The 18,337-nt window shown below is 59.7% G+C and overlaps 3 protein-coding genes across 11 annotated transcripts in view; 1 reads left to right on the top strand and 2 right to left on the bottom strand.

Moving 5' to 3' along the window:
• Nucleotides 1-994, bottom strand: part of MON1B (MON1 homolog B, secretory trafficking associated) — a 15,269-nt gene extending 14,275 nt beyond the window's left edge. The window contains exon 1 of the mRNA XM_059732522.1: nt 909-994. The gene's annotated coding sequence lies outside the window, so the exon portion shown is untranslated. The remainder of the gene's footprint in view (nt 1-908) is intronic.
• The window catches only part of PTPN18 (protein tyrosine phosphatase non-receptor type 18), a 15,873-nt gene extending 1,879 nt beyond the window's left edge, over nt 1-13,994 (top strand). The window contains exons 3-17 of one of the 8 annotated variants that reach the window (XR_002092469.2): nt 930-1,006; nt 1,101-1,196; nt 1,315-1,353; nt 1,465-1,533; nt 2,034-2,096; nt 2,592-2,734; nt 3,012-3,078; nt 3,229-3,306; nt 3,464-3,553; nt 10,587-10,660; nt 11,733-11,811; nt 12,305-12,375; nt 12,612-12,639; nt 12,961-13,059; nt 13,587-13,676. Coding sequence is in view for 6 of the 8 variants with exons in the window: in XM_059732527.1 (XP_059588510.1) it covers nt 930-1,006; nt 1,101-1,196; nt 1,315-1,353; nt 1,465-1,533; nt 2,034-2,096; nt 2,592-2,734; nt 3,012-3,078; nt 3,229-3,306; nt 3,464-3,553; nt 10,587-10,660; nt 11,733-11,811; nt 12,305-12,375; nt 12,612-12,639; nt 13,587-13,991 (1,379 nt within the window). In the remaining 2 variants the exon portion in view is untranslated. The other 7 variants (XM_014597843.3, XR_002092468.2, XM_059732527.1 and 4 more) reach the window with 7 other exon arrangements.
• A 2-nt stretch (nt 13,995-13,996) lies between these two features.
• Nucleotides 13,997-18,318, bottom strand: IMP4 (IMP U3 small nucleolar ribonucleoprotein 4). Of its 2 annotated transcripts, none has more exons than XM_019494517.2 (9): nt 18,244-18,318; nt 18,021-18,129; nt 17,788-17,871; nt 17,488-17,597; nt 16,973-17,105; nt 16,010-16,194; nt 15,775-15,869; nt 14,540-14,613; nt 13,997-14,449 (listed from the first exon to the last, which is right to left on the bottom strand). In XM_019494517.2, exons 1-9 carry the CDS (start codon nt 18,244-18,246, stop codon nt 14,337-14,339), a joined length of 906 nt encoding a protein of 301 aa, XP_019350062.1. In that variant the 5' UTR covers nt 18,247-18,318; the 3' UTR covers nt 13,997-14,336. The 2 variants fall into 2 exon arrangements, with proteins under 2 accessions (XP_019350062.1, XP_014453330.1); XM_014597844.3 differs by having other exon boundaries at nt 14,001-14,449; nt 16,040-16,194.
• Between the last annotated feature and the right edge of the window lie 19 nt (nt 18,319-18,337).

The raw sequence follows: 18,337 nt of genomic DNA on the forward strand, positions 1-18,337 counted from the left end.
CCAGAGCTGGCTACATCTTGGGCCTCCTAGTGCTATGTTTTACTCAGCCGGTTCTACTTGTCCCATCACAGAGCTGGCTGCCTCTCAGCTTCCCCATGTGTTGTTTTACTCGGCTGTCTGCAGTCACTCCACCCCAGGGCTGGCTGCATCTTGGCACCAAGCAAGCTTTTCCCATGGAGCATTATACTTAGCTGTTCCCCAGCCATCCCACCCCCAGAGCTGGCTTTCTTTTGTCCCTCCCAGTGTTGTTATACTCAGCTAGTTCCACCTGTCCCACCCCACAGCTAGCTGCAGCTCAGCCCTCCCAGTGCTGTGTTATACTCAGCCAGTTTCAGCTGCCCCACTCCAGAGCTGGTCACAGCTTGGCCTCTCCATGTGCTGTTGTACTCAGCTGTTACCCAGCTGCTCCACCCCAGATCTGGGCGCACATGGAGTGTTATACTCAGTTGTCCCAGGCCACCCCATCCCAGAGCCAGCCGCATCTTAATCTTCCCTGGGCTGTATTTTACTTGGCTGTTCCCATCAGTTCCACCCCAGAGCTGGCTGCCTCTCAGCCTCCCCATGTGTTGTTATACTGCATCTTGACACCAAGCGAGATCTTCCCATGCTACTCCCATCCCAGCGAGATCATTCCCAGCTACTCCCATCCCAGAGCTAGCTGTATCTCAGCCCTCCCAGTGCTGTTATACTAAGTCATTCCCATCTGCTCATACCCAGAGCTAGCTGCATTTTTGCCTCCCCCTGTACTATTATACTTGTCCATCCTCACCCGCCCCTCCCCAGAGCTGCCTGCATTTCAGTCTTTGCTGTGCTGTTATACTTGGCTGTTCCCAGCTGTGCCACCCCAGAGCAGCCACCTCTTGACCTCCCCATGTGCCTCACAGTGCCCCAGAAATGAGCACACTCACCCCTCTGTTCCTCACTCCCAGATGACCAGACACGGGTGGTGCTGACGCTGGTGACAGAGGAGGGGCAGGGCGACTACATCAACGCCAACTTCATCAAGGTACCCCTGGGGATGGGAGGGAGGCAGATGGGGGCAAGAGGGAGGGGCTGAAGAACAAGAGACACTCATTCTATCCCCCGTCTATCCCCAACAGGGGGCTGGGACCCAGAGGTGCTACATTGCTACACAGGGGCCACTACCTCACACCCTGCTGGACTTCTGGAGGATGGTGTGGCAGTACCGGGTGAAGGTAGTGGGACCGGGACACCTAGTTTCTCTGGGAGGCAAGTGGGGCCTAGTGGGTAAGAGAGTGAAGGCTGGAAGCCTAGATGCCTGGGTTCCACCCACTGCTGTTCCTTCCTCTCCAGGTGATCATCATGGCCTGCCGGGAGGTGGAGATGGGCCGGGTGAGTTGTGGGGCTCTGGGGAGATCCCCTTCCTCCCCCTGCTCTCCCTCTTCTCCAAGGGGTTGTGAGGGGCATCTCCCCTCTCCTGGTGACTGATGTTCCCCCCCACAGAAAAAGTGTGAGCGCTACTGGCCTCTGGAGAATGAGCCACTGCAGCTGGGGCCCTTCTGCATCACCCAGGTACTCCCCAGCCATTTCCTGCCCAAACAGTGCCCTTCCCCTGAGCCAGCCACCTCTCAGCCTTCTTGGAGTGGCCTTATACTCCGCTGCTCCCCAGTGCTTCACCCCAGGGCTGGCTACATCTCAGCACCATTAGGCCCTTGTTATACTCGGGCATTCCCCAGTGGTTGCACCCCAGAGCCAACTGCATCTTAGCCCTCCCTATGTACTGTTATATATCCCAACCACCCCCCTCAGAGCTGTCTGCATCTCAGCCCTCTTGGAGTGGCATTATGCTCAGCCATTCTCCAGCCTCTCTCCCCAGAACTGACTATATTTCAGCCCTCCAAATGCAATGTTACACTCAGCCATACCCCAGCTACCCCATCTTAGGGTTGGACACATCTTAGCCTTCTCTGAATGGCATTATACTCATCCATTCCCTAGTCGTTCCACCCCAGAGCTGGCTGCATCTCCCCATTTCCTCCCCCATCTCATACCTGCTCCTGTCTCCCCTCCAGACCCAGGAGCAGCAGTTGAATCCAGACATCATGACTCGGTTCCTCTGCATCACCTTCCAGAAGGTCCCTGCCCCTCCCTTCAGCCAGCATTCTTGTTGGGGGGCATTGTGATAGCTGTAATACCCCAGGGGGGCAGCAAGGGCCTTACAGGTCTGGGTAGAGGGGGGCCCGGTGGTGGGCACTAGTCTGGCTGTAATACCCACAGCAAGGAGGCACAGTATTACCAACTCTCATGATTTTTGGCATTGTTCTTCAAGTCTACACTTCAGGAATGTGAAAAACGAGCTCTTTCTTTATATAAGAGTTGGCAGTACTGGGGAGAGGGCAGCAGGGGAGGGGGCACTTGGGAGTTCAGGGCGGGTCACTGGCCTGGTAATGTCCCCGGGGGTGGCAGCAGGGCCCTACACAAGGCAGGTGGGACGCCGGCAGAGGACGCTTTACTCGCTGGCTACAGTACCCGTAGGCGCCACTGGGGGCGCTGTGGTGCCGAGAGTGCTCCAGCTACAGCACAGCCCGCTGCCGCCAGAGGCTGCTGAGCGTTCATCTTCCGTCCCGCAGGAGTCGCGGAGGGTGACGCATGCGCAGTACCTGGCATGGCCTGACCGCGGCATCCCCGACAGCTGCGGGCCGCTACTGGCGCTGGTGGAGCGCATGCGCAGTGAGCAGGGCGCGGACCCCTCCCCGCTCTGCGTCCACTGCAGGTAGGGGCGGGGCATCAGGAAGGGGTGGGGTTATTTTAGGAAGAGGGCGTGAGTGGGCGTGGCTTCAAAGCTTTGTGGGTGGGAGTTAGTAGAGCGGGACTTGGTACAAGGTGGGAGTGGGCGTGCCTTGGGGGCGGGGCCTCGAGTGACCAGGAGGGCAGGGCTAGACTGTGCAGGCGGGGCGGGGCTTGGTGGGGGCGGAGCACGTGGATGTTGTTTGCTGGAAGGGCGGGGCCTGGTGGAAGGGGCGGGGCTCAGGTGTCTCCGTGTGCCTTAGCGCGGGCTGCGGCCGGACCGGGGTGATCTGCGCGGCGGAACTGGTTCGAGACCTGCTGGTGCAACGGGTGAGTGCGCATGTCCGGGTGTGAGCACGTGTACACGTGACTGCCTGCCTGCCTGCGTGCGGGTGAACCACCGCACACGTGTGCACGTGTATGCCAGGCGCCTGGGTTCCCCTTCCTCTACCTTCACTCTCCCGTGCCTCCTTTCCCCAGAGAATCCCCCCGAATTTCAGCCTCTTCGACCTTGTCCTGGAGATACGGAAGCAGCGCCCGGCGGCCGTGCAGACCCTGGTGAGCTCCTGCCTCCACCCTGCCCCTACAGCCACCCCCTCCCCTGCCTGCCCCCCTCCAGCTCCCACAACCCCCCCAATCCTTCCTGCTTCTTAGCCCCCGCACCCTCTCCTGCCCCCCAACCTCACCTCCTAGCAGCACGTGTCCACCCGTGCAGGAGCAGTACGAATTCCTGCACCGCACCGTGGCCGAGATGTTCCAGGGAGCGCTGGCTGATGACCCGACTGGCTATGAGAACCTCAAGGAGGTGAGGCAGGGACCCGGGTGCCTGGGGAGAGGGGACAGGCCTAGGAGACACACATGTAAGGAACCCAGGCATCTGGGGGACACACACAGGAGGAACCCAGGCATCTAGGACACACGCATGCGTGTGACGAACCCAAGCATCCAGGGCACAGACACATGCGTGTGCAAGGAACCCAGGCTTCCAGGACACACACACACACACACACGCACACACAACTGTGCGTGTGAAGCCAGGCATCGGACATGCACACAGAAAACAAAACCCAAACATCTGGACACACACACACAGAGGAGAAACCCAGGCATCCAGGACGGACATACACACAAGGAACCCAGGCATCTAGGGGACACGTGCACACACACGCGAGGAACCCAGGCATCCAGGACACACACATGACAAACCCAGGCATCCAGGGGACGGAAATACACACAAGGAACCCAGGCTTCCAGGACATTTCCCCCTGCGCCGAACTCAGGCATATCCCGGACAGACATACACAAGGAACCTAGCCATCTGGGGGCACAGATGAGGAACCCAGGCATCCAGGACACACACACACACTTGCACACGCAAGGAACCCAGGCATGCAGGACACACACACACAGAATCCAGGCATCCGGGATACATACATACACACACGAGGAACCCAGGCATATCCAGGACATGGATACATGAGGAACCCAGGTGTATCCGCAGAACAGATACACACATGTACAAGGAATCCACGCAGCCAGGGGAAGGACACACACGCGCAAGGAACCTAGGCTTCCAGGACATATACACATGTGTGCGCAAGGTACCCAGGCATCGGGGACACACACACACACACACATATGAGGAACCAAATATCCAGGACACACGCACACAAAAAACAACCCAAGCATCCAAGACACACTCATGGAACCTGGGAATCCGGGACAGATACACATGCACAAGGAACCCGGGCATCTGAGGCGCATGCGCGCACACACACGAGGAACCCAGGCATCCAGGACGCACGCGCGCATACACGAGGAACCCAGGCATCCAGGACACGCGCGCACACACGAACCCAGGCATACAGGACGTGCGCGCACAAACAAGGAACCCAGGCATCCAGGATGCGACACACACAAGAGGAACCCAGGCATCCGCGATGCACGCACACACACACACACGAGCAACCCAGGCATCCAGGACGCGTGCACACACACGAGCAACCCAGGCATCCAGGACGCGCACACACACACACGAGGAATCCAGGCATCCAGGATGTGCGCACACACACGAGGAATCCAGGCATCCAGGATGTGCGCACACACGCAAGGAACCCAGGCATCCATGATGCGCGTGCGCACACACACGAAGCCAGGCATCCAGGATGCGCACACACACGCATGCACACACGAGGAAGCCAGGCATCCAGGATGCGCGCGCACACACACACGCGCACACACACAAAAGGAACCCAGGCATCCAGGATGCACGCACACACACACACAAAAGGAACCCGGGCATCCAGGATGTGCACACACACACACACGAGGAGCCCAGACATCCAGGATGCGCACACACACGAGGAACCCAGGCATCCAGGATGCGCACGCACACACACACACACACACACGAGCAACCCAGGCATCCAGGATGCGCGCGCGCACACACACGAGCAACCCAGGCATCCAGGACACGCGTGCACACACACACATGGAACCCAGGTATCTAGGATGCGTGCGCACACACACACGAGCCCAAGAATCCAGGATGCACACACATACACGCACGAGGAACCCAGGCATCCAGGATGCGCGCGCACGCACACACACAAACACACACGAGCAACCCAGGCATCCAGGATGTGCGCGCGCGTGCACACACACACACATGAGCAACCCAGGCATCCAGGATGCGCGCACACACACACACGAGCAACCCAGGCATCCAGGATGCGCGCACACACACACACACGAGCAACCCAGGCATCCAGGATGCGCGCACACACACACACAAGAGGAACCCAAGCATCCAGGATACGCACGCATACACACACACGAGGAACCCAGGTACCCAGGATGCGCGCGCGTGCACACACACACGAGGAACCCAGGCATCCAAGATGCGCGTGCACACGCCCGCACACACGAGAAACCCAGGCATCCAGGATGCGCGCACGCACACACACGAGAAACCCAGGCATCCAGGATGCACACATACACACACACACGCACGCACACACACACGAGGAACCCAGGCATCCAGGATGCGTGCACACACACGAGGAACCCAGGCATCCAGGATGCACACACACACGAGAAACCCAGGCATCTAGGATGCGCGCACACACACACGCGCGAGAAACCCAGGCATCCAGGATTCGCGCGTGCACACACACAAGAAACCCAGGCATCCAGGATGCGTGCGCGCGCACACACACACACACGACAAACCCAGGCATCCAGGATGCGTGCATGCACACACACACACGTGCGCGCGTGAGAAACCCAGGTATCCAGGATGCGCGTGCACACGCCCACACACACTAGGAACCCAGGCATCCAGGATGCGCGTGCACACGCCCACACACACTAGGAACCCAGGCATCCAGGATGCGCACACGCACGAGAAACCCAGGCATCCAGGATGCGCGCACGCACACACACACACGAGAAACCCAGGCATCCAGGATGCGCGCACGCACACACACGAGAAACCCAGGCATCCAGGATGTGCAGGAGCACACACACGCACACACACACACAAGGAACCCAGGCATCCAGGATGTGCGCACACACACACACGAAGAACCCAGGCATCTAGGACGCACACGCACGCACACACACGAGGAACCCAGGCATCCAGGATGCGCGCACGCACACACACGAGAAACCCAGGCATCCAGGATGTGCAGGAGCACACACACACACAAGGAACCCAGGCATCCAGGATGTGCAGGAGCACACACACACACAAGGAACCCAGGCATCCAGGATGCACACACACACACGAGGAACCCAGGCATCTAGGACGCGCACGCATGCACGCACACACACGAGGAACCCAGGCATCCAGGATGCTCACACACGAGGAACCCAGGCATCCAGGATGCGCGCGCACACACACACGAGGAACCCAGGAATCCAGGATGCGCACACACGAGGAACCCAGGCATCTAGGATGCGCGCACACACACACACACACACACACGCGATGAACCCAGGCATCCAGGATGCGCGCGCGCGCACACACACACGAGGAACCCAGGCATCCAGGATGCGCGCGCACACACACACACGAGGAACGCAGGCATCCAAGATGCGCGCGCGCGCACACACGAGAAACCCAGGCATCCAAGATGCGCGCGCGCGCACACACACACAAGAAACCGAGGCATCCAGGATGCGCGTGCACACACACACGAGGAATCCAGGATGCGTGCACACACATGCGCGCGCGCACACACACACGAGAAACCCAGGCATCCAGGATGTGCACGCGCACACACGAGAAACTCAGGCATCCAGGATGTGCATGCACACACACACACACACGAGGAACCCAGGCATCCAGGATGCGCGCATGCACACACACACGAGAAACGCAGGCATCCAGGATGTGCGCATGCACACATGAGAAACCCAGACATCCAGGATGCGCGCGCGCACACACACGCACACACACACGAGGAACCCAGGCATCCAGGATGCGCGCACGCACACACGACGAATCCAGGCATCCAGGATGCGTGCATGCACACACACGCGTGCGCGAGAAATCCAGGATGCGTGCGCACACACACACGAGAAACCCAGGCATCTAGGATGCACACGCCCACACACACTAGGAACCCAGGCATCCAGGATGTGCGCACGCACACACACGAGAAACCCAGGCATCCAGGATGCGCGCACACACACACACGAGGAATCCAGGCATCCAGGATGCGCACACAAACATGCGCGAGAAACCCAGGCATCCAGGATGCGCGTGCGCACACACACAAGAAACCCAGGCATCCAGGATGCGCGTGCACACAGAAACACACACGATGAACCCAGGCATCCAGGATGCGCGCATGCACACATGAGAAACCCAGGCATCCAGGATGCGCGCGCGCACACACACGAGAAACCCAGGCATCCAGGATGTGCATGCACACAGAAACACACACAACGAACCCAGGCATCCAGGATGCATGCGCACACGCACACACACATGACGAATGCAGGCATCCAGGATGCATGCACACACACACACACACAGATGACGAACCCAGGCATCCAGGATGCGTGCACACACACACACTACGAACCCAGGCATCCAGGATGCGCACGCACATACATGAGAAACCCAGGCATCCAGGATGCACACACGCACACACACACGACGAACCCAGGCATCCAGGATGCACACACACACACACACACACACACACACACACACACACACACACACACACAGACAAGGAACCCAGGCATCTAGGATGCGTGCGCACACACACACACACATGAACCCAAGCATCCAGGATGCGCACACACACACATGAGAAACCCAGGCATCCAGGATGCGCGCACACACACGAGAAACCCAGGCATCCAGGATGCACTCACACACAGACACACGAGGAACCCAGGCATCCAGGATGCGCGCGCGCACACACACACACACAAGGAACCCAGGCATCCAGGATGCGCACGCACACACACGAGAAACCCAGGCATCCAGGATGCACACATACACGCACACACACGAGAAACCCAGGCATCCAGGATGCACACACACACACGCGCGAGAAACCCAGGCATTCAGGATGCGCGCGCGCACACACACGAGAAACCCAGGCATCCAGGATGCGCGCACGCGCACACTCACATGACGAACCCAGGCATCCAGGATGCGTGCATGCACAGACGCACGCGCGTGAGAAACCCAGGCATCCAGGATGCGCGCGCACGCACACACACACACACGAGGAACCCAGGCATCCAGGATGCGCGTGCACACGCCCACACACATGAGGAACCCAGGCATCCAGGATGCGCGCGCGCACACACACACACACACACACAAGGAACCCAGGCATGCAGGATGCACATGCACACAGACACACACGATGAACCCAGGCATGCAGGATGCACACACACACACGAGGAACCCAGGCATCCAGGATGCGCACACACACACCCACCCACGAAGAACCCAGGCATCCAGGATGCGCGCGCACACACACACACACACGCACACGGAACCCAGGCATCCAGGATGCACACACACACACGAGGAACCCAGGCATCCAGGATGCACGCACACACACACACGAGGAACCCAGGCATCCAGGATGCACGCACACACACACACAGACACACACGGAACCCAGGCATCCAGGATACACACACACAAGGAACCCAGGCATCCAGGATGCACACACACACAAGGAACCCAGGCATTCAGGATGCATGCGCGCACACACACACGCGAGGAACCCAGGCATCCAGGATGCACACACACACATGCGTGAGGAACCCAGGCATCCAGGATGTGCGCACACACACACACGCAAGGAACCCAGGCATCCAGGATGCACACACACACAAGGAACCCAGGCTTCCGGGACACACGCACACACCTAAGGAACCCAGGCATATCCAGGGGACACACATACGTGTGCACACATAAGGAACCCAGGTATCTGGGACGTACATACTCTGGAACACACACACGAGGAACCCAGGCATTGGGGGAACGGACACACGCATGCAAGGAAACCAGGCATTGGGGACACACACACACATACGTGAGGAACCAAGCATCCAGGACACACACACACAAAACAGAACCCAAGCGTCTGGGTCACACACACATACATAGAACCCGGGCATGCTGGACGTGCACACACACACACACACGAGGAACCCAGGCATTTGAGGGACACACACACGAAGAACCCAGGCATGCAGGACACACATGCACACAAGGAACCCAGGTTTTGGGGCACACGCACACACATACACACATACAGAACCCAGGCATTTGTGGAACATGCAACAAACCCAGGCATCTGGGACACACATGCACACACGAGGAACCCAGGTGTCTGGGACCCAGGCATCTGGCGAACATGGCTACATACACATGCATGCATACACGTATGGGGTCTAGATGTCTCAGATGGACACATGACCCAGGTGTCTGGGTTTCTCCCCCCGGCCCCCCACCATGATCCCAGGCCCAGAGGCCCAGAACCAGTGGCACTCAGGCATCATGTGAGCAGGGCAGGAAACATGGGCTACAGATAGGGGGAGCACAACAAACAGACAGATGGGAGGCACAGGCAGTTGTGGGGGTGGGGATGGAGGGAGGTGCCCCACACCCTGTCCATCTGCCCCCTTCACCCCCACTCTTGTGTCTCATTCTCTGCATCTGTTCCCCCATCTATCAAGCTGTACATCAGTCCATCCCATCTAGTCCCATCCCCAAGCACCCTCTCTCACCATCTAGCTATTCTATCCCTCCATCGGGGGGCTGGACCCAATGATCTGCGAGGTCTCTTCCAGCCCCTAACAATCTATGAATCCCTCCACCACCATCTATCATCCAACCCCCATCCCCAACTCTCCTGTATTACTATCTATGCCTCCACCCCTTTCAATCCATCCCTCCTCCCTTCTGTCCAAATATCTATTCATTCCTCCATCTATCCATCCATGCCCACACCCCCAACCCTGATCCATCTCTATTTATTCCTCTGTTCCCAAGCCCCCTCTTTTCATCAGTCCATTCCCCCATCCATCCTCAGACGCATGGATGAATACAGAAGGAATGAGATGTGTATGTAAGAGTGGAGAGACTGACAGATGGAGTGATGGGATGGGTGGGGGGGGTGCCAGGTGCTCTGACCCAGGCCCTGCCCCCCACTCTGGGTTGAGACATCTCCTTGAGCAACTTCCTGGCAGAGGAAGTGAAACCAGGGCAGGGCTGGAGGTGGGGCTTCTGGGAGGAGGTGGGGCCCTGCCACCCCCGCCCCCACAGCCTCAGCTGCCACCACCGCTGCCCGCAGAATCAGCTGCCACTGTACGACGACGCTGTGGCCATTCGGCACCCCCCAGCTCCACCCCGCATCCACGTGCTCCGGTGAGTGCAGGATCCCTGCATCTGGCCCTGGGCACTGCACCTGCCTCTGCCCCTGCCCCACCCAGAGTACCCAGGCCCCACCCCTCTCATCACCAGCCCGTTCCCACCCAGAGAACCCAGGCATCCTGGCTCCCAGCTCATCATGCTCCCAGCCCATAGCCCCCACTCACCTTTCAGAGAACCCAAGTATTCTGGCCTAGCCCCTGACCCCACCCCTACCCTCAGACAACCCAGACGTCCGGGCTCCCAGCTCTCCCTGCTCTCACCACCCCCAGCCTCTGATTCCCCCCCCCCCCCCCCCCCCACACACACACACACACTGTCACCCTATAGGCTTCACTTCCCCTTTCAGAGCTGGGAGAGAACCCAGGCATCCGGGTACCTACCCCTCACCCTAGCATGGCTGATCTAACCTGATCAAGGATCAAATCCAGAGGGATCCCAAATTCCTTGGGGAGGGGGAAAAGGGATGGTATGTTTTACCCCAAAAGCAGGGGTTATCCCATGGGATCCTTCCTCTGTGGATGTGACCAGCTCTGAGGCAGAGTCAGTGGGGAATGGACAAGTATAGCAGCACAGGGTGGGCAGGATTAAATGCAGCCAGCTCTGGGGCAGAACAGCCGAGCCATCATGTAACATCATTAAAGGGCTGAAGTGCAGCCAGCTCTGGGCTGGAGCAGGTGGGAACGGCCAGCTAGAACTACACAAGGGTGGCTGAGGTGCATACAGATTTACTTAGCTCTGGTGTGGGATGAGTAGGTAACAGCCTAGTATAGCATTCAAGGAGATAAGCCCAGCTGGGAGGCAGAACAGCCGCACAGAACAGTATGACAAGCAGCTGAGCTACACCCAGCTCTGGGGTGGTGCTATTGAATAGAACAGCATAGGGGGGGAGGGTAAATGCAGTCAGCCAGCAGCACAGCTGAGTGTAACAGCACATGAGATGCACCCAGCTCTGGGGTGGAGCCACTGGGAAACAGCCAAGTAAAATGGCAAGGGAAATGTGCCCAGATCTGGGGTGCAGCAGCCCATTTCAATGCCCCCATCTCCCCCCTCCCCTCCCCTTCCACAGGAGCATCTCGGTGCCAGCTGAACCATCTCCCCCTGAGCAGCCACCCAAGATGAATGACACCTATGCTGTGGTCAATAAGGTGCGGGGGCGTGGGGCAGCCCCTGCCCGCCCGCCCCCAGCCCTAGAGTCCAGTGCCTTCCAGGCCAGCTGCTCCTTGCCGGGCAGCCCGGTGCGACGGTCCAGCCCCGCCCCTGAGTATGCCCAGCTCAGCCCCCTTCCTGCCGCAGGTAACAGACCCAGGCATTTGGGAAGAAGGGTGAGGGACCCAGAAGTCTCGTATTTGGGACCCAAGCATCTAGGTCAAGGAGGTGGGGTACCCAGGTGTCTATGGCAGGGGATGGGATGGGATGGGATGGACCCAGGCACCCAGTGTCAGGGACAGAGGTTGGGTAACTTGAGTGTCTAAGGTCAGGAGGCCTGGGAGAGACTGATGACCTAGGCATCCAAGGTCAAGACCCAGGTGTTCAGGAGAGGAATGGGGAACCCAGAAGGTGGGAGGTAGACCCACGTGTCTGGTGCTGGGATACAAGCCTCCAGGGACCAGGGAGTTCTGACCCACTGTCCCCTCACAGGCGACTCCAGCCCTCGTGGCTGTCCCTCCCCAGCATGTGGAGCCCTACCATCGCATGGCCTCAACCCCCTGGTGAGTGACCCCAAGGACCTCCCACCCCCAAGCATGACCCAGGCATCTGGGGTGGGCAGTCAGGGACCCAGGTGGCCAGGAAAAGGGTAGGGGAGAATCAGGGATCCCAGCAAACCCCACTGGGGACACCCCAGACACCCAGGTTCTTTCCCACCTCAGGAGGGGGAGTGAGGTGCTTTCTGGGGGCCTAGACTCCTGGGTTCTGTTGCTTAGCTTATCTTTCCTCGTCTCTCCAGGGCTTCAACTCATCTCCTGCATGGAGGGGTGAGTGTTTTGCGGAAAAGGAGACTTATTCCAGCAGGACCCAGACATCTGGGGTGGAAGGGGGGGGTAGCTGGGGACCCAGGCATATGGGGGGGGGGGGGTTGAATGGGGGACCCAGGCATTTGGGAGCAGAAATCAGTGACCCAAGTTTGCAGGGTTGGAAACCCAGGTGTCTAAGGGAGAGGGCTGGGACCCAGACAGCCAGAGTAGGGGTGTGGGGGTCAGAAATCAGGGACCTAGCTGTCCAAAGGTTGCAGCCAAGCACATGGGGTCAGCAACTGTACTCAATGCCAGCTCCTCCCACTTCACTCCCCCTTGCAGGCTCAGGCCCAACCCAGCCTGCCTCCACTGAGGACTACGAGGATCTGAGCAACGAGGGCCCCCAGAGGGGCTCGAGCCCTGCCCCTCCCCCCGCCCTCGGTAGGAACACAGCTGGGGGGTGAGGACAGGGACCCAGGCATCAAGGCCAGGATAGAACAGATGATTTGGGGGGGCGGGGGTGCTGGGGACCCTGGCACTCAGGCCTCTGGGAACAAGCTAGGGATCCAGGGGGCTGCAAGGCAGAAATTATGGGGGGGACCAGGGAACCAGGCCTCCAGGATGGGGGAGGGGGAAGTCAGGCACACAGGTGACCAAGGGGTGAGCTGGGGACCCAGGTATCCTGAGAAGAGGTCGGGACCCAGGTGGCGGGGGGGGGAAAGGTACAGAAATCGGGGCCCCAGGTGCCCAGGACAGAGAGAGTGGAGGGCAAAGATCAGGGCCCCAGGTGTCCCAGATGTAAAGGGGGGGGGGTAGAAGAGGGAGAATTCTGGGACCCAGCCATGGTGGGGGGGGGGGCAGGGAGAAATCAGGAACCCAGGCATCCAAGACAGCCTGAAGAGCAGGGACCCAGGTTTCTTTAAGGGGGACCTTTCCCCCCTTACCCCAACTTTCTCCCCCACCTCCAGGCTTTAACTTCCGTGTGGGGAAGCCAAGGGGGCCACGGCCACCCCCTGCTGAATGGACCCGGCTGTGAGGGGGAGGAGGGGACACCCCTGCAGGCCAGGAGTGAAGTTTCCCCTCACACACACAGTGCCCCCCCCCCCCCCCCCCCCCCCCCCCCCCCAGGATGTCTGGGTTCTCTTCAGCTCTGCAGGGGACCCAAATGCCTGGCTTCAAGGACAGGGTGGAGCTGCAGGAACCAAAAAGAGCCATTTATTGTACCAGGCCCTGTGGAAATAAAGGGCCAGATGTGCAGCTCTGAATCTCACCTGCGTCACTTCGGGTGGAGGGGAACCCAGGTGTCTGGGACCTTAATCCAGGCCCCAGGAACTCCCACACCTGGCAAGGGACCCAGGCATCCAGAAGCCTGATCCCAGACCCCCAAAATATCCCACACTGGACAGGGTACCCAGGCATCTGTGACCCTGATCCCAGGCCCGAAGCCCCACCCCCCCACGGGGCAAGAGACCCAGATCTCAGAATACCCCACACCAAGCAGGGAACTCGAGCATCCAAAAGCCTGATCCTAGAGCCAGAGCCCCCCCACACTGGGCAGGGAACCCAAGCATCCAGGCTCCAAATTGTGGATCCAGAACTACCACCATTAGGAAGGAACCCTGGTGTCCACTCATGGACCAAGCCCCACCATGGGGCAGCAAACCCAAGCATCCAAGCCCCCAGCAGCCCCCGGCAGGAGAGAACCTAGGTATCTGGGCCTAGGGAGCACTAAGCAGGCGGCGCTTGGGGGCAGTGCGGGTGTAGGGGTGCCAGCGCCACTCCACATCAGCCACTGGCTCCTGGTCCAGTGGTCCCAGCTTGATCATGTACGCTGCGGAGAGAAGGGCAAGTCAGGGGGGGCCCCCACAGTCTGGAACCACCCCCAGCCAGGGCAAGGAATCCAGATGGGCGCAGGGCTTACGCTTCATTTCAAACCGGGGCCCGATCTCAGTGAGCTCGATGTTGTGCTGGTCCAGCTTCTTGTACACATGATGCCTAAACGGGGGAGGGAGGGGAGGTTGAAAATCTAGGCATCTGGGCTCCCAGTCCCCTGCTCTCACGCTCAGCTCCCACTCCCCTCCAAGAGAACCCAGGCATTCAGGCTTGCATTCCCCCCCTGCTCTCACCCCCTAGCAAGCCCAGGTTCCTTTCTACACCTGCAGAGAGTACTGCATTGCTCCCATTACCAGCCGCATCCCCACCCCCTCCACCTGAGCTGGCTTCATCTCAAGCTCTCTAGAGCAGCACTTCCCAACAGGTGTGCCATGGCATTTTGGGCTGGAGCCACGCCCCCTGCCTGCTACCACTGTGGATATAGACAGACAAGGAGCATGGCTCCAGCACAAAATGCCGTCCAGCTAGCCACGCATGGCCCCCTGCCCCCCAATCGGTATCTAGCTAGCCATGTCCCTCCATGTCCAGCATGCCACAGTGCTTTTTTATTTAGGTAAGTATGCTGTGGGGCAAAAAAGTTGGGAAATGCTGCTTGAGTGTTATACCCAGCCATTCCCCAGCTGCTCTCTCTCAGAGCTGGCTGCCTCTTGAGCCCTCCCCCATATGCTGTTATACTCATCTATTCTACCCCAGAGCTGTCTGCATCTTACTTCCTCTCTACAGCACTATACTCGGCAGTTCCCCACCCCAGAGCTGGCTGCTTCTCAGCACCCCCCACACCATGTGCTGTTATATTTCGGTTCCACTCCAGAGCTAGCCACATCGTCACATTATACTCAGCCAATCCCAGCTACCCCACCCTAAAACTGGCTCCACCTCAGGCTTCCTCATGGGGCATCATAGTCAACCATTCCCCAACTGTTCCCCACAAGAGCTTGCTGCATCTCAGCTTCTTTCTGTGGTGTTATACTTGGCTGTTTGACATCCCAGACCTGGCTGCATCTCAGCCCTCACTGTGTGATGTTATACTTGGCTGTTCCCTAGTCGTTTCACTCCACAGCTGGCTGCAGCTCGGCCTCTCTCTAGTATTATGCTCAGCTGTTTTCCAGGCACCCCAGCCCAGATCTGGCCATATCTCAGTCTTCCCCGTACAGCATTATACTCAGCCATTCCTACAGGCTGCACCCTGGAGCTAGCCACATCCCAGCTCCCTTTCCCCATTACACTTGGCCGTTCCCAGCTGCCCCCCACAGCTGGACCCACCGGAAGGAGATGTAGTCATCCTGGTTGGCAAAGGTGACCACGCGCTTGCTGTCCTCTTTGGGCACTGGGAACAGGTACTTGAGGATGCTCGTCACCTGGGGAGGGGAGGGGAGGGACAGAGTGGGGGAATAATTTAGATATGGCAGCCCCCACAGGTGCATCCCACCATAAATCCCACCCCAAACCCAAGCTCTGCCCTTTCAGCTCAAGCCCCTTCCCTTCCCTTCGGCCACACCTGTTCCTCAGAGGCCCCACCCAAACTCACACGCTGGCCCAGGCGAGAGGTGAGGCCATGGAAGATGAGATGAGGGGCAGCTTGGGGCGCAGGGCCGATCCCAGGTACGTCATGGCGCATCACCACGTTGGCCAGTGTAAAGTAGGCTGTAGGGCCCAGTGGCAGGTGTGACACAATCAGCCCATCTGGGGAAAAAGCCAGGGGTTGGGGGTGGTGTCAGCAAGGAGGGAGGAGCGGGATCTTGCCAGCAGGCCGTATGCCCCCAGCATGCACTGCTTCCCACCCACAGCCCCCTCCCAACAGGCACTGCTCTGCATTAGCCCTGGCTATATCCTTGGCTCCACCCCTTCCTAGCCTGCCCTACTAGGCTCTGCCCACCACCCCTTCCCAGCATGCACTACACTGTGTCACCCCTTGCCAGATCAGTCTATCTGGGGATGGAGCCAGGGGAGATCAGAGGGGCCTTGCCAGCAAGCCCAATCCCTTCCAACAGGCACTGCCCTCCTCTTATCACCCCCTCAGCTCTGGAGGAGCGCCCACACACACACTCTGGTGTGCTCTGTGCCACACCTTGCAATCCTTGGCTCCACCCCATTCTCAGCATGCACCACTAGGCTCTATCCACCAGCCCTTCCCAACATGCATGTGAGAGAAGCATCTCCCAGCATCCCCTAGGGCAGGAGGCGGTCCAGGAGGATGGGGCTTGGCCAAGAGGGGCATGGTAAGGGACAGAAGAGGTGTAGCCAAGACAGTATGGCCAGAGCCAGGGGGGCCGGAGCATGGCCAGCAGGCAGAGGGGGTGTGGCCAAGCCACTGGCTAAGAGGGCAGGGCCAGGGAGCAGAAGGAGCAGAGCCAGGACAATGGGTGGGGCCAGAAGGGGCATGACCAAGCCAATGTCCAGGGAAGCAGGATATAGCTAAGAGAGCAGGGACATGGTGGGGGCAGAAGGGGTAAGGCCTCACCAGGGACACCACGATGCTCATGAAGCAGCAGCAGGTCAGTGAGGCCATTGGCGCGGCAGGCGTGGAGCAGTGTCCCCAGCTCTGCCCGGCCCCGGTTCATCCGCTGTGCTCCCGGGAACACCAGCTTCAGCTCCTGCGGAGGGGGAGGGATTATCCTTAAACCCCACCCCGTACTGCCCAAGCCTCGCCCCTCCCAGCTCCCAGGACCACCATGGCTACAGCTCTGCCCTGTCCCACTAGAGGGGCCTCCTGAAGCCCAGTCTCCAAAGCAGAAGCCCCGATTAGCCCAGCCAGCTCCATGCCCTTATATAGGTCGGGTCCCTGTAACCTTTGACAAGCTACAAACCCTGCTCCTTCTGCCCGTCCCCAGAAACACCCCGCCCCACCCCACCCGGCCGGGAGTATATACCCCACCCCCTCCATTTACAAACCATGCAGCCACTTGAAGCCCCATTCCCCTCCCTGGGATAGGCCCCTCTAAACCGCACCCCCTCCCCAGCACTCGCCCCTCGCACCTTCACAAACATTTTGAGGCGCGCGCTGGGGTCTCGCGAGGTTGTCACCATGACGCGGGGGTCTTCGGCCCCTGCCCAGCGGTACTCGTCATCCTCAGCCACCTGCAGGCCTGGACGGCAAGCACGGGTTAGCCTCGCCCCTAGCCACACCCCCTCCCGTATTCCGCCCCTACTGCCTGTCTGGTCCCGCCCCGCCCCTACCCTACCCCCTCTTAAGTCTAGGCCCGCTTAACCCCGCCCACACACACACACACGGGTTCGAGTCCTAGGGGGACAAGGACCCCACCCCACTCCACTCACCGTCAGCACCAGGCCCGTCAAACTCGAGGGCGCGCTGCAGGGTCAGGGCCTCGCGGCGGAGCTCGGTGGGCAGGAGCCGGTTTTCTGCGGGGGGAGACAGGACGTCACGGGGGGCGGGGGACGCAGGTCGGAAGGGAGAGGTACCACGGGCCAAGTGGGGTGCACTCCGAGCAGGGGGAAGGGGCATCAATTTGGCGGGAGTGAGGGGTAGTGTGGGGCCGTGGGGGTGGTACCGTCCAGCGCCGCCCGCAGCTGCTCCTTGCGCTCGCTGCTGGCCCGAACCCGCTCCTCCTGTGCTCGGCGCTGTAGGTATTCGCGGCGCTGTCGGGCCTCGCGACGCAGCTGGGGAAGCAAAGAACCAGGCGGGTGTCACCCGTGGACTGGGGGAGACAGATCATCCCCTGGCCCTGGCCCCCACCCTCAGGTGTGACCCTACAATAACCAACAGACCCTTACCATGGTGCTGGCTTTGCCTCTCCGGCTCTTTTCCTCCACGTGGGAGCCCAACACCGCTGCCTCCGATTGATCGAGCTCTTGGGACCAATCAGAG

Source organism: Alligator mississippiensis, chromosome 8 (assembly GCF_030867095.1).
Source record: "Alligator mississippiensis isolate rAllMis1 chromosome 8, rAllMis1, whole genome shotgun sequence".
Taxonomy (NCBI): domain Eukaryota; kingdom Metazoa; phylum Chordata; order Crocodylia; family Alligatoridae; genus Alligator; species Alligator mississippiensis.

Excerpts from the sequence above, each read along its gene's own strand:
- IMP4 (XM_019494517.2), bottom strand. Across the intron at positions 16,195-16,972 it reads TGAGCATCGTGGTGTCCCTG|ATGGGCTGATTGTGTCACAC; the intron begins GTGAGGCCTTAC and ends CTTTTTCCCCAG. Across the intron at positions 14,614-15,774 it reads GATGACTACATCTCCTTCCG|GCATCATGTGTACAAGAAGC; the intron begins GTGGGTCCAGCT and ends TCCCCCGTTTAG.